Source organism: Heterodontus francisci, chromosome 1 (assembly GCF_036365525.1).
Source record: "Heterodontus francisci isolate sHetFra1 chromosome 1, sHetFra1.hap1, whole genome shotgun sequence".
NCBI lineage: Eukaryota > Metazoa > Chordata > Chondrichthyes > Heterodontiformes > Heterodontidae > Heterodontus > Heterodontus francisci.
Genome location: NC_090371.1, coordinates 208,318,946 through 208,343,704, shown reverse-complemented (window position 1 = coordinate 208,343,704; position 24,759 = coordinate 208,318,946). Strand labels below are relative to the sequence as shown.

Genomic DNA, 24,759 nt, shown 5'->3' with positions numbered 1-24,759 from the left:
GCACTGAGGGTGGCGAGAGCACAAAATGTACTCTGGGTGGGGGACTTCAATGTCCATCACCAAGAGTGGCTCGGTAGCACCACTACTGACCGAGCTGGCCGAGTACTAAAGGACATAGCTGCTAGACTGGGTCTGCGGCAGGTGGTGGGGGAACCAATACGAGGGAAAAACATACTTGATCTCGTCCTCACCAATCTGCCTGCCACAGATGCTTCTGTCCATGACTGTATTGGTAGGAGCGACCTTGTGGAGACGATGTCCCGCCTTCACATTGAGGATACCGTCCATCGTGTTGTGTGGCACTATCACAGTGCTAAATGGGATAGATTTCGAACAGATCTAGCAATGCAAAACTGGGCATCCATGAGGCGCTGTGGGCCATCAGCAGCAGCAAAATTGTACTCAACCACAATCTGTAGCCTCATGGCCCGGCATATCCCCACTCTACCATTACCATCAAGCTAGGAGACCAACCCCGGTTCAATGAAGAGTGCAGGAGGGCACTCTGCTGAGGGACTATGAGCAGCTCGAGGCTAAATTAAAAAGCAGAACCTCAAAAGGTAATAATCTCCGGATTACTACCTGAGCCGCGTGCAAATTGGCGTAGGGGGTAAATAACATTAGAGGGGTAAACACGTGGCTCAAAGATTGGTGTGGGAGAAATGGGTTCCGATTGGCACCAGTACTGAGGAAGGAGAGCTCTGTTCGGTTGGGACGGGCTTCATTTGAACCATGCTGGGACCAGTGTCCTGGAGAATAACTAGGGTTGTAGATAGGACTTTAAACTAATTATTTGGGGAGGCGGGGGGGGGGGGTGGGGGGGGGGAGAACAGGGTTCAATTGAAGGGATGTTTAAAAAATCAAAAAGAAACAAGAGTGCAAAGGTGCAGGGCAGTGAAGAGGCAAACGGTAATCGAAGTGTGACACGAAGGGGCAGAAAATATAAGCGAAGAGTGCAGCAGAAATTAGAACCAGAATGAGTAATAATGGTAAAAAGTCAAAGCTTAAGGCTCTTTATCTGAATGCACGCAGCATTTATAACAAAATAGATGAGTTGACGGCGCAAATAGAAATAAATGAATATGACTTGATAGCTATTAGAGAGATGAGGTTGCAGGGTGACCTGGACTGGGAACTCAATATTCAAGGGTATTCGACGTTCCAGAAAAATAGGCAAAAAGGAAAATGAGGTTTGTTAATAAAGGAAGGTATCAGTGCAGTGGCGAGTAGAGATATAGGTACAATAGATCATGAAGTGGAATCGGTTTGGGTGGAAATAAGGAATAGCAAGGGGAAGAAGTCACGGGTGGGAGTCATCTGTAGGCCTCCAAAGAGTTGCCTCACTGTAGACAAAGTATAAATAGGGAAATAACAGAGGCGTGTAAGATGGGCACTACAATTGTCATGGGTGATTTTAATCTGCATATTGACTGGACAAATCAAATTGGCAGAGGTAACATGGAAGACGAATTTGTACAGTGCATCAGGGATTGTTACTTCGAGCAATACATTGCAGAACCTACCCGGGAACAGGCTATTTTAGATCTAGTAATGTGTAATGAGGTAGGACTAATAAGAGATATCGTAGTTAAGGATCCTCTAGGGGGTAGCGATCACAACATGGTAGAATTTAAAATTCAGTTGAAGGGAGAGCAACTCGGGTCTCAAACCAGTGTCCTCAAATCAAACAAGGGCAATTACAGAGGTATGAAGAAAGAGTTGTCTAAAGTGGGCTGGGAAAACAGACAAAGGGGAAGGTCAGTGGATCAGCAATGGCAGACATTTATGCAGATATTTCATAACACTCAGCAAAAATTTATCCCGGTCATAAAGAAAGACTCGATGAGAAAGATGAACCACCCATGGTTAACAAAGGCAGTCAAGGAGAGTATCCAATCAAAGCCTAAGGCATACAAAGCGGCAAAAACTAGTGTTAGGCTAGAGGATTGGAAATTTTTTTTTTTAAAGGAACCAACAGCCGATGACTAATAAGCTAATAAAGAGGGAGAAAATTGATGAAAGTAAATTGGCAAGAAATATAAAAACGAACAGCAAGAACTTCTACCAATATATAAAAAAAAAAGGAGTAGCTAAAGTGAGTATGGGACCCTTGCAGGATGCGACTGGAGAATTGGTAACGGGGAACAGGGAAATGGCAGATAATTTAAACCAATATTTTGCACCAGTCTTCACGGTGTAGGACACTATAAACATCCCACAGATATCAGATAAGCAAGGAGCTAATGTGAGGAAAGATCTTGCAACACTCTTTATCACGAGGGACAAAGAATTTGACAAACTAATGGAACTAAAGGCAGACAAGTCGCCAGGACCTGATGGCCTGCATCCAAGGGTTTTAAAGGAAGTGGCTACAGAGATAGTGGAGGCATTGGTGGAAATATTCCAGAACTCACTGAAATCCGGGAGGGTCCCAGCGGATTGGAAAACGGCTAATGTGACGCCCCTGTTCAAGAAAGGAGGGAAACAAAAAGCAGGAAACTATAGGTCAGTCAGACTAACATCAATTGTTGGGAAAATGCTAGAGTCCGTTAAGGAAGAAATAGCAGGAGATTTAGAAAAGCTTAATGCAATCAGAGTCAACATGGTTTTGTGAAAGGGAAATCGTGTTTGACAAATTTGCTAGAATTCTTTGAGGATATAACAAGCAGAGTTGATAAAGGGGAACTGGTAGATGTAGTGTATTTGGATTTCCAGAAGGCATTTGACAAGGTGCCACATAAAAGATTATCGCACAAGATAGGAGCTCACGGTTTTGGGGGTAATGTATTAGCATGGATTGTGGATTAGTTGACTCGCAGAAGACAGCGAGTCTGGATTAATGGGTCTTTTTTTCAGGTTGTAAAGACATAACGAGTGGAGTGCCACAAGGATCAGTCCTAGGGCCTCAATTATTTACTATCTATATTAATGACTTGGAGGAGGGGGTAGAGTGTAATATTCGCTGACAATACAAAAATAGGTGGGAGGGCATGTTGCGATGAGGACAAAAGGAATCTGCAAGGGGATATAGATAGGTTGAGTGAGTGGGCAAAAATTTGGCAGATGCGTTTAATGTAGGAAAGAGTGAGGTCAAGCACTTTGGTAGGAAGAATCACAAGGAAGACTTTTTTAAATAGAGACAGACTCCGAAAAGTACAGTACAGAGGGATCTGGGTGTTCTTGTGCATGAAACACAAAAAAGTTAGCATGCAGGTGCAGCAAGTAATCAAGAAGGCAAATGAAATTTTGGCCTTTATTGCTAGGGGGGTGGAGTTTAAAAATAGGGAAGTCTTATTACAACAGGACAGGGTGTTGGTAAGGCCACACCTGGAGTACGGTGTACAATTTTGGTCCCCGTATTTAAGAAAGGATATACTGGCATTGGAGGCAGTTCAAAAGAGATTCACAAGGCTGATTGCTGGGATGAAGAGGGTGACATATCAAGAACGGCTAAACAGGTTAGGACTTTATTCATTGGAGTTTAGAAGAATGAGGGGTGATCTTATTGAAACGTACAAGATTCTGAGGGGGCTTGACAGGGTAGATGTTGAGAAGATGTTTCCACTAGAGAGGGAATCTCGAACTAGGGGACATAGTTACAGAATAAGGGGGCACTCATTTAAAACTGAGATGCGAAGGAATTTCTTCTCAGAGTAGTGAATGTCTGGAATTCTCTACCCCAGAGCGCTGTGGAGGCTAGATCACTGAAAGTATTTAAAGAGGAGGTAGATAGATTTTTGAAATATTGGGGAGTTGAGGGCTATGAGGAGCTGGCACGAAAGAGTTGAGGTCTTGGGCAGATCAGCCATGATCTTATTGAATGACGGGGCAGGCTTGAGGAGCCGAATGGCCTACTCCTGCACCTATTTCTTATGTTCTTATCTTTCCGAAAGTGTCTCACCGGCCCCCTATGTAAGGCAAAAATTGTAATGTGGCCCCCATGCGAAAAGATTGGACACCCCTGCTTTAAAACTATTCTATTTCTAACTTTTCCCAGTTCTGATGAAGGGTCACAGACCTGAAATATTAACTCCATTTCTCTCTCCACAGAAGCTGCCTCACCTGCATATTTCTAGTATTTTGTTTTTATTTCAGATTTCCATCATCCAGAGTATTTTGCTTTTATCTCATTGCCTCATAGGTAGCTTTTTTCCCAAACTATTACTTTGGTCTTTGTACTTCATATCGCCCTCAATCATTATCTTAAACTTTATGATGTTGTAATCACTATGCCCTATACATTCTCCCACTCTTCGCTCATCGGCTTCAGTTAACTTCCCATTACAAGGTCTAGCTGTGCTTCTTGGAGACTGGAGGAATATCTCAATAGTGTGTGTCCATTAAATTACTAAATTACTACAACTTGCTTACTCAAAATAAAGGGAAATTACAATATTCAAGAAAATATCCTTATATACAGAGACCTTCACAAAATGGGAAAATGTTATCAAGGTGAAGAATACTCCAGTATGATATCAGAAGTAAAATATTCCAATTCATTTCTGGAGTTCAAAGCAGAAACAATGGGCTCGACAAAAAAATACAGCCTGCAAGGGGTAACTATAAGGAAAATAAGTTTACATACAGAACTATATATTCATGGCAAGGAGAGCACAAAAGTCTAAATTTCAGATTCTCACCTTCATTATCAACTGTTTCACAAACAGCAGCAAGAAAGCCCGCAAGGAAAGAATCTCTTTTTGGTTCGGTCTGGGTCCATCTGGGAAAGAAAAAGCAATATCTTTATTTTTCAAAATTGCTTGCATGCCAACTTAATGATCAATGCTGCTGGATGCTACTCCCGTCAGAGTAAAAAAACATCAGATGGTTTAAAATTCCTTCGATGGTTCAAGTAGATAAATGCACTGCCTGGTATGATACTGAATCATAGACACCAAAGAACTCCCAAGTTAGATCTCTCGTCTGTGCTCAGGGATAGGCACCGACATGCTGCACCACTGACATTGACAGAATTATTGACTCAGCCAAGGACAATTAATCTGTATATAAAGTGTTAACCAATCTAATGCCAAACACAGTCCGATTTAAAACACATTTCTCCTCATAAATTAAGTAGCTAAGCATACAAACATCAATGGACAGTAGCATAACTGTATTAGCTAGCTAGCAAGCAAAATAATATACAATGCCAATGCAAATTACTTTTGTTGACAGTACAGAGCTAGCAACACCACGTCACGAGGTGGTAGATGGACATTATTGGATGACCTCAGTGGATTCGCACTGTGTCAGGAATGCAAATTCATCCAATAAACCATAAATCTCAAGGAGAGGATTGCTCCTGTGGTTATTGAAGTGAGGAAGGAGGAAAATCAGCAATAGGAAGACGGACCGTTTCACTGCTTATGTCACAGTTTAACCCGTGGACAATGTTTGTGCAACATCTTCACCTGCTTGAAATATGTGTCTGAAGATAGGACAGCCAATAAAGGGCAGTAACCTCCAAATCAAGAGGAGGATTTTATAGGATGGAGTAGATAGCACCTCAGAAGAGTCATGTAAAACAGAAAAGCAGAATGGGACAGAGAGATTAACGGTAGGTAGCCAAGACCAGTTCATTCATCTCGACTGACTGTTAAACTAGGCCCTGGATTCTAAAGTACAGTAACAACAGAATCTCTCCTGGACAAAATATCATTTATGCACCAAAGCTAGTGACAAAATTAGATAAAGACAATTATAAATAAACAGTGCCCTTCAGTTTCTCCAACAAATTAATTCTCTGAAATTCACTTATGTCTATATCTCAGTCTATCCTGTCAATTGATTCAGCTCTGACAAGATATTACCAAAAAGCTTTCTGCAAAAAGTTGAGCAGTTGTTACTGTATGTATTATCCAGTTACAAAATGTTAGTCACTATCTGTAAGATTGTACTCCAGACGAACCAATTTATGTCCAAACCAAATCACTTACCTGTTAGCAAAGGTACACTTTTCAACATAATGCAATTATTTAATACAGAAAACTTTCAAATGACATTGGCCACTCATGTTATCTGCCCTCAAACTGGATAAATGAAGTACATTGTCAAAGATCAGTAACTGCATACTGTAAAACATGTCAAAAGTTAATGACTGTTTCTAACATGGTATTGAAACATATTTACTTTAACTATGTCTTCCCTAACAGTTTTGAAAACTGCGAATGCAGCATGGATTTCGTCAATGAATCGTGGACAGTTCATCATAGATTAAGGTTAAAGTGACCTGTTGTGTCCCAAGTGAAAGTAATGCGTGCCAAAGTGTCGAAATAAAAAAATTTCCCTAAGTAACTTCTGCCATTTTAAAATGAGTTTACATAACAAAAGCCTTTAACATTGTGTTTTAAAACAACCTAGCTGCTATGCTATTTTAAAACACAAGGTTAACGGCTTGCAACAGAGGTCATAGAGTCATAGAGAGATACAACACCGAAACAGGCCCTTCGGCCAACGAGTCTGCGCCGACCAGCAACCGCCCATTTATACTAATCCTACATTAATCCCATTTTCCCTCTCACATCCCCACCTTCTGTCCAACCTTTTCATGTGGGCGGGGCCACATTACAATTTTTGACTTACATAGGGGACCGGTGAGACAAGTTCAGAGAGATAAAGGCATTAAAAATTTATCCTATGAATCAAAATAATAAATGTGCATTTTTGTGAAGAAGCTTTAAATGAGAAAACTAACTTATTGACTTACTTTCTTGTCACTATGTTGGACACTGATCTGTGAGTTCCCTGCCATTTATTTTGCTCACACAAGTAGCCAATGTCTGCCAGCACACTCCTTGTTGCGACACGGAGTATTCAATATAGATGTCCGTCTGCCAGCAGTGATCTTGATCATGCTCTCACCCTCTGCCCCCCTCCAGCTGACCCCCTCTCGCCCCCCTCCAGCTGACCCCCTCTCGCCCCCCACCTCCCCTCTCTCACTGCACCGCCCCCCTCTCTCACTGCACCGCCCCCTCCCACCGCACCGCCTCCCCCTCCCCCCCTCACCGCGCACCGCCTCCCCCTCCCCCCCTCACCGCACACCGCCTCCCCCTCCCCCCCTCGCCCCCTCGCCGCACCGCCTCCCCCTCCCCCCCTCCCCCCCTCGCCGCACCGCCTCCCCCCCTCGCCGCACCGCCTCCCCCCTCGCCGCACCGCCTCCCCCCCTCGCCGCACCGCCTCCCCCCCTCGCCGCACCGCCTCCCCCCCTCGCCGCACCGCCTCCCCCCCTCGCCGCACCGCCTCCCCCCCTCGCCGCACCGCCTCCCCCCCTCGCCGCACCGCCTCCCCCCCTCGCCGCACCGCCTCCCCCCCTCGCCGCACCGCCTCCCCCCCTCGCCGCACCGCCTCCCCCCCTCGCCGCACCGCCTCCCCCCCTCGCCGCACCGCCTCCCCCCCTCGCCGCACCGCCTCCCCCCCTCGCCGCACCGCCTCCCCCCCTCGCCGCACCGCCTCCCCCCCTCGCCGCACCGCCTCCCCTCACACACTCACCGCCTCCCCTCACACACTCACCGCACCGCCTCCCCTCACACACTCACCGCACCGCCTCCCCTCACACACTCACCGCACCGCCTCCCCTCACACACTCACCGCACCGCCTCCCCCCTCACACACTCACCGCACCGCCTCCCCCCTCACACACTCACCGCACCACCTCCCCCCTCACACACTCACCGCACCACCTCCCCCCTCACACACTCACCGCACCACCTCCCCCCTCACACACTCACCGCACCACCTCCCCCCTCACACACTCACCGCACCACCTCCCCCCTCACACACTCACCGCACCACCTCCCCCCTCACACACTCACCGCACCACCTCCCCCCTCACACACTCATCGCACCACCTCCCCCCTCACACACTCACCGCACCACCTCCCCCCTCACACACTCACCGCACCACCTCCCCCCTCACACACTCACCGCACCACCTCCCCCCTCACACACTCACCGCACCACCTCCCCCCTCACACACTCACCGCACCACCTCCCCCCTCACACACTCACCGCACCACCTCCCCCCTCACACACTCACCGCACCACCTCCCCCCTCACACACTCACCGCACCACCTCCCCCCTCACACACTCACTGCCCCCTTCTCTTTCTGACTTTTGCTGAGAACAGGAACAATAGTTTCCGAACTTACGACAACTTCGTGGTTTTGTGGCAGGGTTTAACAAAAAGGAAAAAAACGATACCCACCAGAACACCCTGAATCTGTCTGAAGTTCAGAAACCACTGTTCCCGCTCTCAGCACCTGTCAGCTGTGAATATAAAGGAGTGTTAATGAGCATTAGAAAATCCAGTTCAGCTGTGAAACTCACCGTGCGATTTTTTTTTTTTTAAAGCCGGTCTGATCCAAAAGCCACCGCCAATGGGAAATTTCTCATCCCTGAAATTACCAGTCACGGACCTCAAAATGCTTTTTTAATCACGGTCGCATTGCCTACCCTCGTCTGTGCTGCACTAGCTGATCTGATTCAGCCAACAGTGAGGGCACTATAAGTGACAACAGCTGTCCTTGCTAAGGAGTGGACATGGAAAATAAAGCCTGTACTTCATGTCTATCCAACAACAAACAATTGAAAGTTAATGCATGTGAACATCTGTAAAGACACAGCTGAGCTCAGTTCTGAAGTCTCCTGTAAATCAAATAAGCTTGATGCCACTGAATGTTTATCTTCACAGGTGAAGAATTGCTATGCACTGAGGACAGCTGCCCCCCATACTACCGTATCACAGCACAATTTATCCTTTGAAGAGAGGGATAATGCAAAGAAAGACAAACAGACATGCATTTATATAGCACCCTTCACAATCACTGGACATCGCAAAGAATTTTACTACCACTAGAAATGCAACAGCCAACTTGTGAACAGCAAGCTCCCACAAACAGCACTGTGATAATGACTAGATTCTGTTATTGTGATCTTGACTGAGGGATAAATATTGGCCAGGTCACTGGGGAGAACTCCCCTGCTCCTCTTCAAATACTATCATGGGATCTTTTACATCCACTGGAGAGAGCAGACATGCCACGGTAAGATCTCATCCCAAAGACAGTTCGTTCAGTAGTGCAATACTCCCTCAGTACTGCACCAGAGTGTCAACCTTGATTTTAGCTACGGAGTTGGAGCAGATGGTGGGGGGGGAGGGGGAGCGACGGTGGACGTTGAAGTGCTGGGGAGAGGATGGGCGGCGGGCATAGAAATAAGCAAACATAGATTTTTGTTCCTTTTTAAAAAGGGGAAAACGCACTTAGAAAAGCACAGGTTAATAAGGGAAAGCCAGCACAATTTGTTAAAGATAAATCGTGCCCGATTGAGGTTTTTTTTTAATTCATTTATGGGATGTGGGCATCGCTGGCTTGGCCAGCATTTATTGCCCATCCTTAATTGCCCTTAAGAAGGTGGTGGTGAGCTGCCTTCTTGAACCTCTGCAGTCCATGTGAGGTAGGTACACCCACAGTGCTGTTAGGGAGTTCCAAAATTTTGATCCAGCGACAGTGAAAGAGTGGCGATATAGTTCCAAGTCAGGATGGTGTACTTTGATGAAGTAACAAAGAAGGCTGATGAAGGTTGTGCAGTACAGGTTGCATCGATGGACTTCAAAAAGTAATTGATAGAGTACCGCAAAACAGACTTACTCAGAAAATAGAAGCACGTGGTATAAAAGGGACAGTGGTAACTTTGGTACATAATTGGCTATGGGATAGGAAGCAGAGTAGTGGTGGACAGAAGTTTTCTGACTGAAAAGAAATATGCAGTGGGGTCCCCCAGGGATTTGGTATTAGGGTCATCGCTCTTCCTGTTAGATGTAAATAACCTGGACTTGGATATAGAGAGTACTATTTCAAAGTTTGCTGATGACAAAATTTGGGGCAATGTAGTCAATAGTAAGCAGGATAGTAGCAGACTTCAGGAGGAGATAGGAATATGGGGAGATAGGAACAGGAGTAGGCCATTCAGCCCCTCGAGCCTTTCTGCCATTAAATGAGATCATAGCTGATCTGTGGCCTAACTCCATATACCTGCCTTTGGCCCATATCCTTTAATATCTTTGCTTAACAAAAATCTATCTATCTCAGATTTAAAAACAACAACTGTTCTAGCTTCAACTGCTGTTTGTGGGAGAGAGTTCCAAACCTCTACCACCCTTTACGTGAAGAAGTGCTTCCTAACATCTCTCCTGAACGGTCTTGGTCCTAATCTTTAGACTATGCCCCCTAGTTTTAGAATCTCCAACCAGTGGAAATAGTTTATCTTTATCTAGCCTGTCTATCCCTGTTAATATCTTGAAGACTTTGATCAGATCACCCTTAACTTTCTAAATTCTAACGAAAACAGGCCTAATTTGTGTAATCTCTCCTCGTAACTTAACCTCTGTAGTCCAGGTATCATTCTTGTAAACCTACGTTGCACTCCCCCACCACCCCCCCCCCTCCCCCACCAAGGCCAATATATCCTTCCTATATTCACCAATATGTAAAGGTGGCAGGGCAAGTTAATAAGAAAGTTAAGAAAGCATATGCAGTTCTTGGCTTTTTTTAAAATAGGGGCATTGAATACAAAAAGGAAGTCATGTGAAACTTTACAGATCACTGGTTAGTCCTCAGCTGGGGTATTGTGTACAATTCTGGGCGTTACATTTTAGGAAGGATGTCAAGATTTTGGAGAGGGTACATAAATTCTTTACTAGGATGTTACCAGAGATGAGGGACTTCGGTTATATGGAGAGATTGGAGAAGCTGGAATTGTTCTCCTCAGAGCAGAGAATGTTAAGGTGTGACCTATTTGAGGTATTCAAAATTATGAGGAGCTTTGCTTAAGCAAGTAGGGAGAAACTGGTTCCTCTGGCAAGTAGGTCAATTACCAGAGGTCATAATTTTAAAACTACAGGGGAAAACTATTGCAAAACAGTGATATGAGGAGAAATTGGCCTGGAGTTTGCAGTTCTAATGATGGTTAAAAACTGCCAGCATTCGCCATTACTACCCTTTGAAACTAACAGCAACTTCTAGCATCCACACATGCGCAGTTAAATGTAGAACTCCAGAAGTTGCTGCTCGCAATTCCCTGTTCCTGGTCAGGGGACACTGTTGGAATTCAAATTTGGACAGCAAATTTCTATAAATTACTGAACTGATGAGAACTTTCCCTTTCATGCTTTTAAAACCCCTGGAAAAGGTACGCTTGTTAATGAAGTGTAACTGGGTTTTTAATAGTGTACTAAGTTATAACTCTAGAATTGGCCTTTATAGCCACTCCAGGCACTGCTCCACACACCACTGACCACCTCCAGGCGCTTACCCATTGTCTCTCGAGATAAGGAGGCCAAAGAGTAAGTTATAACTACTGAATAACCTCTCTGGCGCTTGAAAACTAATTTGTGTAAAGTCAATTTTGACATGATAATTCCATAATTTAATGTAATTTTTTAAATTTCAAATTTGAACTTTTAATGTCTATGTACCAATCCTTATTAAACTCTGTAAAATTGATAAAAAGTGAAAGATAATCAGTGCATTTTACTTTCTCTTTTGCTGTCTGATAATTCTTCAATATGATTGGCTGCTTATCCTGCTTGATGACCGCACTGCTGCTGGATGCCTAGAGATCCCTTAACTTGACGCCAGATTCAAATTAACATCTGGAAAGGTGAAACCCATGCCAGAAATCGCTAGATCTTTATGGGATGCTTTCTTTGAGGACAACGACGAACACCGTAGCTTTGATGCCTACCACAAAATCTGGGCCATTATTTCAGAAGGCTGTTATGATCTGGAACACACTACCTGAAAGAGTGGTGGCATCAGATTCCCAAGGGACTCTCAAAGTAATATGTATTTGAAGAGAACTGATTTGCTGGGTGATGGGGAAAAGGCTGAGGTGTGGGACTAAACTGAATGGGTCTTTCCACGAACCGACACAGTCACAAGCCAAATTACCTCCTTCTGTGCTGTAAAACTCTATGATTCTCCGATACAAATCCAACAGAGATACTTTTTCCAAAAAAAACTTAAAGGAATAGAACAAGGAAGGGAAGAATCACACAATTGTTAACAGATATTGACAGATTCAGCAGTCTTCCATAAAGTTAGCTTAAATTTAGAATAAAACACATCTTGCACATTATTTTATGTTCTCTGCATATTTCAAGTGCTAGTGCCTAGAAACCTAATCAGAGGCAGTTGAGTAAACAAGATACTTGGTTTTTTAAATGCTCAGATAGAATTCACTGTAATTTGCTGGCTAACCAAACAGAAGTAACAAAGTGCAAAGTTTTACAGCATTCCTGGTCATTGTGCAGAATTGTGCTGTTCTGTATGTGCTCACACTTGTTGAAATTATTGTAAATATTAGTAATTTAATTTGGAGCATATAATGAAGCAGGACGTGTGTTGGCGTCTCCAACTTCAGAATTGTGAAGAAAAGTACTATTTACACTGGTGAACTGAGACCTATGCAAGTCTCAACTGTTCAGTGTTGATGCAGAAATTAGAGACACAGCAGCTTCTGTATCAGAGGATGCAAGGAGCACAGTGAAAGCAAGAATAACTCTTGAAAAGTACAGTAAACTGTTTAGCAGAAATTAAGATCATTTTTTAGCTGTGAACATGGTTCAATTGGTCACCCAGACACTTCTACACTCAGGCACCTGACAAACTAATTTCTGCTGCGCCTCAATTTCTTTGGGGCTAGCATTGTACCGGAAGGATCTCATGCTTAGGGCTGGTTTTGGGCAGCCACACTCTTTAGGGATGCGGGCATCCCACTCTGAGTTGGAGGCTCACTGTGGATGAAATCCAGCATTATGGAGCTGGAGCTGCAGGTGGACGCGTGGATAGCACGTTTAGCGAGATGGTCACACCACAGGTAATTGCTGCACAGGCAGAAAAGGGATGGGTGATCACCAGGTGGAGTAGTAGGCACAGGCAGGTAGTGCAGGAGTCCCTTGTGGCCATCCCCCTCTCAAACAGATATACTGTTTTGGATACTGTTTTGCGGGGGGGGGGGGGCAGGGGAGATGGCCTCCCAGGGGAAAGCAGCAACAGCCAAGTTCGTGGTACCACAAATGGCTCTGCTGCACAGCAGGGGTGGAAAAAGTCTGGGAGAGCCATAGAGAGAGGAGATTCAATTGTAAGGGAAATAGACAGGCGTTTCTGTGGCCGCAAATGAGACTCCAGGATGGCATGTTGCCTCCTGGTGCTAGGGTTAAGGATGTCTCAGAGCGGCTGCAGGACTTTCTGAAGGGGGAGGGTGAACAGCCAGTGGTCGCGGTTGGTACCAACGACATAGGTAGAAAAAAGGATGAGGTCCTGCAAGATGAATTTAAGGAGTTAGAAGCTAAATTAAAAAGCAGGACTTCAAAGGTAGTAATCACAGGATTACTTCCTGTGCCACGTGTTAGTGAGTATAGGAACAGGAGAATAGGGCAGATGAATGCGTGGCTAGAGAAATGGTGCAGGAGGGAGGGATTTAGATTCCTGGGACATCGGTACCGGTTCTGGGGAAGGTGGGACCAGTACAAGCGGGGCGGGTTAAACCCAGGTAGGACCAGAACCGCTGTCCTTGCAGGGGCGTTTGCTAATGCTGTTGGGGAGGATTTAATCTAGAATGGCGGGGAATGGGAACCTGAGCAGGGAGACTGAGGAGGAGGAAACAAGGATAGAAACAGAAGACAGGAAACAAAAAGGCAAAAGTGGAAGGCATATAAATCAAGGGCAAGAAACAAATAGGGCCATAGTGCGAAATAATGCTAAGATGACTAAGAATGTTAAAAAGACAAGCCTAAAGGCATTGTGTCTCAATGCGCGGAGTATTCGCAATAAGGTAGGTGAATTAACCGCGCAAATAGATGTAAATGGATATGATATAATTGCGATTACGGAGACATGGCTGCAGGGTGACCAAGGATGGGAACTGAACATCCAAAGGTATTCAATACTTAGGAAGGACAGGCCAAAAAGGAAAGGAGGTGGAGTAGTGTTGTTAGTAAAAGAGAAAATCAGTACAATAGTGAGGAAGGATATTAGCTCAGAGAATCCTGATATAGAATCTGTATGGGTGGAGGTAAGAAACACCAAGGAGCAGAAAATGTTGGTGGGGGTTGTATATAGACTCCCAAACAGCAGTGGTGATGTAGAGGATGGCATTAAACAGGAAATCAGAGATGCATGCAATAAGGGTGCAACTGTAATTATGGGTGAGTTAAATCTACATATAGATTGGGGAAACCAAATTAGCAATAATACTGTAGAGGAGAATTCCTGGAGTGTGTACGTGATGGTTTTTTGGACCAATGCGTTGAGGAACCAATTAGAGAACAGGCCATCCTAGACTGGGTATTGTGTAATGAGAAAGGATTAGTTAACAATCTTGTTGTGCAGGGTCCCTTGGGGAACAGCAACCATAACATGATAGAATTCTTCATTAAGATGGAGAGTGAGAGTGTAGATTCCAAGACTGGGGCCCTGAATCTAAATAAAGGAAATTATGAAGGTATGAGGCACGGGTTAGCTATGATAGATTGGGGAACATTATTTAAAGGGTTGACAGTGGATTAACAATGGCTAGCGTTTGAAGAACGTATGGATGAATTACCACAATTGTTCGTTCCTGTCTGGCGCAAAAATAAAACAGGAAGGGTGGCTCAACCGTAGCTTACGAAAGAAATTAGGGATAGTATTAGATCCAAGGAAGAGAAATATAAAATGGCCCAAACAAGCAGCAAACCTGAGTATTGGGAGCAGTTTACAATTCATCAAAGGAGGACTAAGGGATTGATTAAGAGGGGAAAAATAGAGTATGAGAGTAAGCTTGCAGAGAACATAAAAACTGACTGTAAAAGCTTCTATAGATATGTGAAGAGAAAAAGATAAGTGAAGGCAAATGTGGGTCCCTCACAATCAGAAACGGGGGAATTTATAATGGAGAACAAAGAAATGGCAGACCAATTAAATACATACTTGGGTTCTGTCTTCACAAAGGAGGACACAAATTACCTCCCAGAAATGTTGGGGAACATAGGGTCTAGTGAGAAGGAGGAACTGTATGAAATCAGTATTAGTAAGGAAATGGTGTTAGCGAAATTGATGGGATTGTAGGCCAATAAGTCCCCAGAGCCTGATAATCTACATCCCAGAGTACCTAAAGAAGTGGCCCTAGAAATAGATCCATTTCTGGTCATTTTTCAAAATTCTATGGACTCTGGAACAGTTCCAATGGATTGGAGGGTAGCTAATGTAACCCCACTATTTAAAAGAGGAGGTAGAGAGAAAACAGGGAATTATAGACCAGTTAGCCTGACATCAGTAGTGGGGAAAATGCTAGAGCCCATTATCAAAGATGTAATAGCAGAACACTTGGAAAACAATGACGGGATCGGACAAAGTCAAAATGGATTTACGAAAGGGAAATCATGCTGGACAAATCTACTGGAATTTTTTGAGGATGTAACTAGTAGAATAGATAAGGGAGAACCAGTGGATGTGGTGTATTTGGACTTTCAGAAGGTTTTCGATAAGGTCCCACATTAGAGATTAGCGTGCAAAATTAAAGCACATGGAATTGGGGGTAAGGTACTGACATGGATAGAGGAATAAACGGGTCTTTTTCCGAGTGGGAGGCAGTGACTAGTGGGGTACTGCAGGGATCAGTGCTAGAACCTCAGCTATTCACAATATATATTAATGACATAGATGAGGGAATTAAATGTAATATATCCAAGTTTACAGATGACACAAAGCTGGGTAAAAGTGTGAGCTGTGAGGAGGATGCAGAGAAGCTCCAGTGTGATTTGGACAGGTTGAGTGAGTGTGCAAATGCATGGCAAATACAGTATAATGTGGATAAATGTGAGGTTATCCACTTTGGTGGCAAAAACAGAAAGGCAGATTATCTGAACGGTGATAGATTGGGAAAGGGGGAAGTGCAGCAAGACCTGGGTGTCCTTGTGCACCAGTCACTGAAAGTAAGCATGCAGGTGCAGCAGGCAGTTAAGAAGACAAATGGTATGTTGGCCTTCATAGCGAAAGGATTCGAGTACAGGAGCAAGGATGTCTTGCTACAATTATACAAGGCCTTGGTAGAGTATAACGTGCAGTTTTAGTCTCCTTATCTGAGGAAGGATGTTCTTGCTATGTAGGGAGTGCAGCGAAGATTCAGCAGATTGATTCCTGGGATGGCAGGACTGACATATGGAGAGAGATTGGGTCGATTAGACTTGTATGAGCAACAGTTTAGAAGAATAAGAGGGGATCTCAAAGAAACCTACAAAATTCTAACAGGACTGGACAGACTAGATGCAGGAAGGAAGTTCCCAATGGAGGGGGAGTCCAGGACCAGGGGTCACAGTCTAAGGATAAGGGGTAAGCCATTTAGAACTGAGATGAGGGGGGATTTCTTCACCCAGAGTGGTGAACCTGTGGAATTCTCTACCACAGAAAGCAGCTGAGGCCAAATCATTAAATATATTCAAGAGTTAGATATAGTTGTCAGGGGCTAAAGGGATCAAGGGCTACGGGGAGAAAGTGGGAACAGGGTACTGAGTTTGGATGATCAGCCATGATCGTATTGAATGGTGATGCAGGCTCAAAGGGCCGAATGGCCTACTCCTGCTCCTATTTTTCTATGTTTCTATGAAAAGTAGCCATGTCCACAAAACTCCACAATTTATTTTTCAATGTTCTGCACTGTACAAGTTTCTTTGGCAGTGGCTCATTAAATTGATTTAAGGTGTCAGAATTATACAGCACAGAAACAGGCCCTTCGGCCATCGTGTCCGTGCTGGCCATCAAGCACCTAACTATTCTAATCCCATTTTCCATAACTTAGCCCGTAGCCTTGTATGCTATGGCGTTTCAAGTGCTCATCTAAATACTTATTAAATGTTGTGAGGGTTCATGCCTCTACCAACCCTTCAGGCAGTGTGTTCCAGATTCCATCCTCTGGGTGAAAATTTTTTTCCTCAAGTCCCTTCTAAACCTCCTGCTCCTTATCTTAAATCTATGCCCTGGTTATTGACTCCTCCACTAACGGAAAATGTTTCTTCCTATCTATGTCCCTCATAATTTTGTATACCTCAATCATGTCCCCCCTCAGCCTTCTCTGCTCTAAGGAAAACAACCCTAGCCGAACCAGTCTCTCTTCATAGCTGAAATGCTCCAGCCCAGGCAACATCCTGGTGAATCTCCTCTGCACCCTCTCCAGTGCAATCACATCCTTCCTATAATGTGACGACCAGAACTGTACACAGTACTCCAGCTGTGGCCTAACTAGCGTTTTATATAGCTCCATCATAACCTCCCTGCTCTTATATTCTATGTCTCAGCTAATAAAGGCAAGTATCCCATATGCCTTCCTAACCACCTTATCTACCTGTGCTACTGCCTTCAGTGATCTATGGACAAGTACACCAAGGTTCCTCTGACCTTCTGTACTTCCTCGGGTCCTACCATCCATTGTATATTCCCTTGCCTTGTTAGTCTTCCCAAAATGCATCACCTCACACTTCTCAGAATTAAATTCCATTTGCCACTGCTCCGCCCATCTTACCATCCCATCTATATCATCCTGTAATCTAAGGCTTTCCTCCTCACTATTTACAACACTATCAATTTTCAAGTCACCTGCGAACTTATTGATCATACCTCCTATATTTACGTCTAAATCATTAATGTACACTACAAACAGCAAGGGTTCCAGCACTGATCCTTGCAGTACACCACTGGTCACAGGCTTCCAATCGCAAAAACAACCCTCAAGCATCACCCTCTGCCTCCTGCCACTAAGCCAATTTTGGATCCAATTTGCCAAATTGCCCTGGATCCCATTAGCTCTTACCTTCTTAACCAATCTCCCATGCGGGACCTTATCAAAAGTCTTATTGAAGTCCATGGAGACTACATCAACCGCTTTACCCTCATCTACACATCTAGTCACCTCCTCGAAAAATTCAATCAAGTTTGTTAAGCACGATCTCCCTCTGACAAAGCCATGCTGACTATCCTTGATTAATCCCTGCCCCTTCAAGTGGAGATTAATCCTCTCTCTCAGAATTGTTTCCAATAGTTTCCCTACCACTGATGTTAGACTCACCGGCATGCAATTATCTGGTTTATCCCTGCTACCCTTCTTGAATAGTGGTACCACATTCGCTGTCCTCCAATCCTCTGGCACCTCTCCTGTGGCCAGAGATGATTTGAAAATGCGTGTCAGAGCCCCTGCTATCTCCTCCCTTGCCTCACATAACAGCCTGGGATGCATCTCATCTGGGCCTGGGGATTTATCCACTTTTAATCCCTCTAATACCTCCTCCCTTTCAATGCTAATATGTTGAAGTAGATCACAATCCTCTTCCCTGATCTCAACACCTACATTGTCCTTCTCCATAGTGAACATGGATGAAAAGTCATCATTTAAAACCTCACCTACATCCTCCGGCTCTTCGCACAGATTGCCACTTTGGTCCCGAATGGGCCCTACTCTTTCCCTGGTTATCCTCTTGCCCTTAATATACTTATAAAACGCCTTGGGATTTTCCTTTATCTTACCCGCCAGTGTTTTTTCACATCCCCTCTTCGCTCTCCTAAGTACTTTAAATACCCCCCTACACTTTCTATACTCCTCTAGGGCCTCACTGTTTACAGCCCCCTGAATCTGCCATAAGCCTCCCTTTTTTTCCTTATCCAATCCTCTATATCCCTTGACATCCAGGGTTCCCCAGACTTGTTGGTCCTACCCTTCACCTTAAAGGGTACATGTTGGCTCTGAACTCTCACTATTTCCTCTTTGAATGACTCCCACTGGTCTGATGTAGACATTCCTACAAGTAGCTGTTCCCAGTCCACTTTGGCCAGATCCTGTTTTATCATATTGAAATCAGCCTTCCCCCAATTCAGCACCTTTATTTCCAGTTCATCATTGTCCTTTCCATAACTACCTTAAATCTTATACAGTTATGTTCCCCCACTGACACTTCTACCACTTGTCTGGCTTCATTCCCTAGGATTAGGCCCAGTACTGCCCCTTCTCTTGTAGGACTTTCTACGTGCTAGCTCAAAAAGCTCTCCTGTATACACTTCAAGAATTCCACCCCCTTTAAGCCTGAAGACTATCCCAGTTAATATTGGGTAAGTTGAAATCCACTACCATTATTATGCTCTTATTTTTATACCTCTCTGAGATTTGCCGACATATCTGCTCCTCTATCTGACTGTTTGGAGGCCTGGAGTACATTCCCAGCTAAGTGATTGCCCCCTTTTTGTTATTAAGTTCTACCCAAATGACCACATTTGAGGAACCAAAGATATCAACCCTCCTTACTGTAGTAATTGACTCTGATCAATGGTGCAATGCCACCTCCTCTTTTACTCCTCCCCACCCCGTCACGCGTGAAGACTCTATACCTTGGAATATTGAGCTGCCAGTCCTGCACTTCCCTCAACCATGTCTCTGTGATAGCAATATCATATTTCCATGTGTTAATCAACGCCCTCAATTCATCTGCCTTACTTGCAAGACTCCTTGCGTTAAAATAGATGCAATCCAGCCTTGCATTATTCGCTTGTGCCTTAACAGGTCTAAATTTGCTCTGCCTTCCAGACTGACTTCATTTCTCTTCCATATTTAGCTGTGCATCACCCCCTACTGTACCTCCACTCTGTATCCCATCCCCCTGCCAATTTAGTTTCAACGCCCAACAGCACTAGCAAACCTCCCAGCAAGGATGTTGGTCCTGTCCAGTTCAGGTGCAACCCATCCAATTTGTACAAGTCCCACCTGTGCCAGAAACAGACCCAGTGATCCAGGAAACTAAAGCCCTCCCTCCTGCACCATGTCTTCAGCCACGCATTCATCTGCTCTATCCTCCTATTCCTATACTGACGAGCATGTGGCACCGGGAGTAATCCAGAGGTTACAACCTTTGAGGCCCTGCTTTTTAATCTGCTACCTAGCTCCCTAAATGCTTGTTGCAGGACCTCATCCCTCTTTCTACCTATGGCATTGGTACCAATATGAACCACGACCTATGACTGTTCACCCTCCCCCTTCAGAATGTCCTGCAGCTGTTCCGTGACATCCTTGACCAAAGCACCAGGGAGGCAAGATACCATCCTGGAGTCTTGTTTGTGGCTACAGAAACGCCCATCTGTACCCCTTACAATAGAATCCCCTATCACTGTAGCTCCCCCACTCTTTTTCCTCCCCTCCTGTGCTGCTGAGGTGGTGCCACAGACTTGGCTCTTGCTGCATTCCCAAGAAGCTATTTCCACCAACAGTAATCAAAGCAGAATATCTGTTAGAGAGAGAGAGATGGACCCAGAGGACTCCTGCACTACCTGCCTAGTTCTTCTACTCTGCCTGGCAGTCATCCATTCCCTTTCAGTCTGAGCAGTCTTTACCTTCAGCGTGACCATTTCCCTGTACGTGCTATCCACGATGATCTCAGCCTTGCAGATGCTCCACAGTGTTCCCAGCTGCTGCTCCAGATCTGAAACATGGATTTCGAGTAGCTGCAGCTCGACACACTTCCTGCACACGTGTTCGTTCTGGACACTGGAAGTGTCTCTGACTTCCCACAATGCACAGGAGGAGCACTCCACATTGCCGAGCTGCCCTGCCATGACTTACCCTTAAGTTACTCAAAAAAATTGAGATTTACACTAGGGACCCTGATTCCCTAAAAACCACTACTTGCTATATAAAAAAAAATTAATAATAATTGAGTTTTTAAAAAAAGTTTCTCTTCCCTGCTTTTTTAAAGCTATTTACAGGAACTAACAGCTGTTACTTACCAACCAACCAACTTACAGATTTCCCATGATGTCACTAAGTCTTTTTTCCCTCCTCCTTTGAAACTCAGCGTGCACCAGCACAGAGAGAGATCCTGCCGACTGCCGCCGCTCAGGTCCAAGGTAAGTGTAGGCCTTGAGCCCTGCTCTTGATTACATAGGTCCCGCTGCAGATCCGCCTCCTCCCAGGTCCGCCTGCCAACGTCACTCCAGTCCAAGGAAGTGGAAATGTTTTTTTCCCAATAGCCAGAGTTATCAGTCGTTCATCTGTTATGTTCAGGTTCAGGCAGTTAATTGAACTGGCATTCAGAAAACTGACACTGGCTGCTGCAGACTATCTTTTAGAATTGTTGTAGTTCCCGTCATAAGAAAAATACTTACGATGTACGGAATCAAGCCCATTGATGGAAACATATCGAGAGGCGGTAGCAAGCAAGCAAGCGGGTTCCTTTGCCCTGCATGGTGTTGAGCTTTTTGAGCGCTACTGGAGCTGCCATCATTTAGGCAACTGCAGAGTATTCCATCACACTTCTGACTTGTGCCTTGTAGAAGGTGGACAGGCTTTGAGTAGTCAGAAGGTGAGTTACTCACTACAGAATACCCAGCCACTGAACTGTTCTTGTAGCCACTGTATTTATGTGGCTGGTCCGGTTCTGTTTCTGGTCAATGGTGACTGTCCCCCACCCCGCCCCCTAGGATCGATAGTGGGGAATTCAACGATGGTAATGCCAGTGAATGTTGTCCGAGTCTTGCTGCATTGGGGCACAGACTGCTTCATTATTTGAGGAGTTGCGAATGGTGCTGAACACTATGCAATCAGCAGCGAGCATCCTCATTTTTGGCCTCATCATGGATGGAAGGTCATTGATGAAGCAGCTGAAGATATTTAGTCCAAGGGCCCTGCCCTGAGGAACTCCTGCAGTGATGTCCTGGAACTGAAATGATTGGCCTCCGAAAAACACAACCACCTTTCTTTGTGCTAGGTATGACTCCAGCTAGTGGAGACTTCTCCGCCGATTCCCTTTCACTTCAATGTGCGAGGGCTCCTTGCGCCACACTTGGTCAAAATGCTGCCTTGATGTCAAGGGCAGTCAATTTCACCTCACCTCTGGGATTCAGCTCTTTTTTCCTCATTGGGAGCAAGACTGTAAGGAGGTCTTGAGCTGAGTGGCCATGGCTGAATCCATCTTAAATAATGGAGTGACATTTGAAATTTTCTAATTTGAAGGCACAATTCCTGAATCTAGAGCACTTTGGAAAAATATGACTAATGCACGTGAAATTTCTTCATCTATTTCTTTTAATACTCTGGGTAAAACCATCAGGTCCTGGAGATTTGTCTATCTTAAGTTCCATTAGTTTCTCCTTTACCATCTTTTACTTTTATTAAATTGACTCAGTGTTTCCTTGGACTGCTGGTATTTCGTCCTCTTCCTCCACTGTGAGAACGCTTACAAGAAATTCATTCAACAAATCAGCCATTTTCTTATTGTCCATTATTGTCTCACCTGCATCCATAATTAATAGACCAGCATTCCCCTTTATCACCTCCTCCCTTTCAATCTATTTATAAAACTATTTGCTGCAAGTCTTATTTGCCTTTTTATACCTCTTCCTACTTTCTGTGCATCCCACTGTTGCTTTTTATCACTTTCCCAGTTTGATAGATTTCAACTTTGCCTTGCATTTGTGCAGGCTTTTTCTTTTAAGTTGACACTGTCTCATACTTTATTTGTCGATCATGGTCACTTAATTACATGCCTTTGCCTTTTAGGGGTATGTACTGATTTTGTATCCTATGAAATACTTTGAATACTTCCCACTGTTTGTCTGTAGATTTACCTATTAACAATTCAGCCCAGCTTACTGTGATCAATTTATTTTTCATCACTTAAATTTAAAGCCTCTGTTTGGGACTCTCCCTTCTCACTTCCAGACCTAATATATAATACAATCATATTGTGGTAACCTTTTGTAAAATGCTCCCTTACTGAAGCTGCTGCTTGCGCAGTTTTATGTTCAGCAGTGCACTGGATCAAGCTTTTAGACCAGCAGTTAAGATATCCCTGCACTATACTACATATTACAACATCAAATTCAAATGGTTTTCACACCAAACAAGATCTTCTATGCTCCCTTCAACAGAGTGCAAACAGATTCTGACTAAATTTATCATAGCTTTTGCAAAAGAAACAGGTTTCAATACTCAAAGCTTTTCTTTTAAGCAGCTCCCAAATAAGATTTGTTTCTCTTTGTGGTGTTCATAAGATCATAAGAAATAGGAGTAGGAGTAGGCCATTCGGCCCCTCGAGCCTGCTCCGCCATTCAATAAGATCATGGCCGATTTGACTGTGGCCTCAACTCCACTTTCCTGCCTGCCCCCCACAACCCTTGACTGCCTTGTAGATCAAGAATCTGTCTAACTCAGCCTTGAATATATTCAATGACCCAGCCTCCACTGTTCTCTGGGGAAGAGATTTCCAAAGATCAACGACCCTCAGAGAAGCAATTCCTCCTCACCTCTATCTTATTCTGAAACTGTGTCTCATAGTTCTAGATTTCCCCAAGAGGGGAAGCAACCTCTCAGCGTCTACCCTGTCGAGCCCCCTCAGAATCTTATACGTTTCAATGAGAACACCCCTCATTCTTCCAAACTCCAATGAGTATAGGCCCAACTTGCTCAACCTGAATTTCTGGTTAAACCTGCTCTGAACTGACTTCACGTATCAGTACATTCAATGGTGCCCAATCAAACAGAAATGGATGCACTACTTATTGCACTATTCATGAGTTTGAACTGGAATAAGCAGAATGAAATAAACAGCCACAATGTAAATTTTTACTTCATTAATTATAGCAGGTCATTCCTTACCCAGTCCTTTGGGAACAACTCCACTGCGATCTTTAGGATTCACTACCCAGTAATAATATTTCAGGGTGTGCATTATCTGCAACACAGTACCAACTCTTCTGACTGCATTATAAATAGTGGCTGTACTGATAAACTCAGTGGACAAGTAGGTGTACAGCTGTAACTGAACCTGGATTAAAGCAAACAGAAAGAAAAAACATGTGATTTATACCCATATGCAACTACTTAAGATTTCACTATCAAGAACTGAATTGTCGAGTGTTAACCTTCCCAGCATTGTAAACTTAGTGAGCTTATGAAGACATACACAGCACAGTCCAGTTCAGAGAAAAATGAGTGCCCAAACAGCACTGAAGTGATTTATGAAGCTTAAGAACAAAATGTTAATCACTGCCATATTTGGATGATGAACCTCTCCACTGGAATCAGTTACTCACACTGGTGGCTATTCTGATGTAATCTGGGAGCTGCTTAATTCCAGGTAATCGCTGTCCACTATTATTTTGATTGTTGGCACTTTGATTCTGCAATTAGATCTTTTAAGACCTCAATACTAATATTTAGCCAAGCTTAACTTTATTGCACTTAATACTCCATTACAACAGAGTAAGTCAGACAACAATTTCCACAGTATGCACATGCATGAAACATGGAAATCCAGAAGCTGCTGTCAGAGATGCCCTGCTCCTCCACAGAGGGTGCTGTAACAGTCCTTGCTGATAGACTCGGAGCTAAAATCAATGCAATGACATGAACTTGGGGTTCTTGCCTACCAGTGATGTGCTAAAATGTCAGAAAAAGTTAGGACTAGTGCACTCAGGAGTAAGTGAATTTTTAAACACTGCCAAACAACTTCTCTGGCTCTGAAAATTCCATTTTACAAATCTGATGTCTTGTTCTTTCAGAAGATAATTGGCATTTGAGATTTTTTTCAAGTTTTATTCCAACCTTTATTTCTCAGATGCAAGCACAGTTAAGATAAATTGGTAAAAGTGTTTGCTCTCAACATACTGAAGCAAATGGCTGTGCATTCGGAATTGTACTTAACTGCACTTCACAGAAAATCTTTAGAGTGGTGTATTAGCAATTTT

General features: G+C 44.2%; 1 protein-coding gene across 1 annotated transcript in view; it reads right to left on the bottom strand.

Annotated features, from left to right (window-relative positions):
* Window positions 1–24,759, bottom strand: part of lrba (LPS-responsive vesicle trafficking, beach and anchor containing) — a 1,007,923-nt gene that overhangs the window by 894,032 nt on the left and 89,132 nt on the right. Inside the window, exons 13-14 of the mRNA XM_068041130.1 lie at window positions 23,669–23,837; window positions 4,641–4,720 (exon numbers count right to left, since the gene is read on the bottom strand). Coding sequence (XP_067897231.1) covers window positions 4,641–4,720; window positions 23,669–23,837 — 249 coding nt within the window. The remainder of the gene's footprint in view (window positions 1–4,640; window positions 4,721–23,668; window positions 23,838–24,759) is intronic.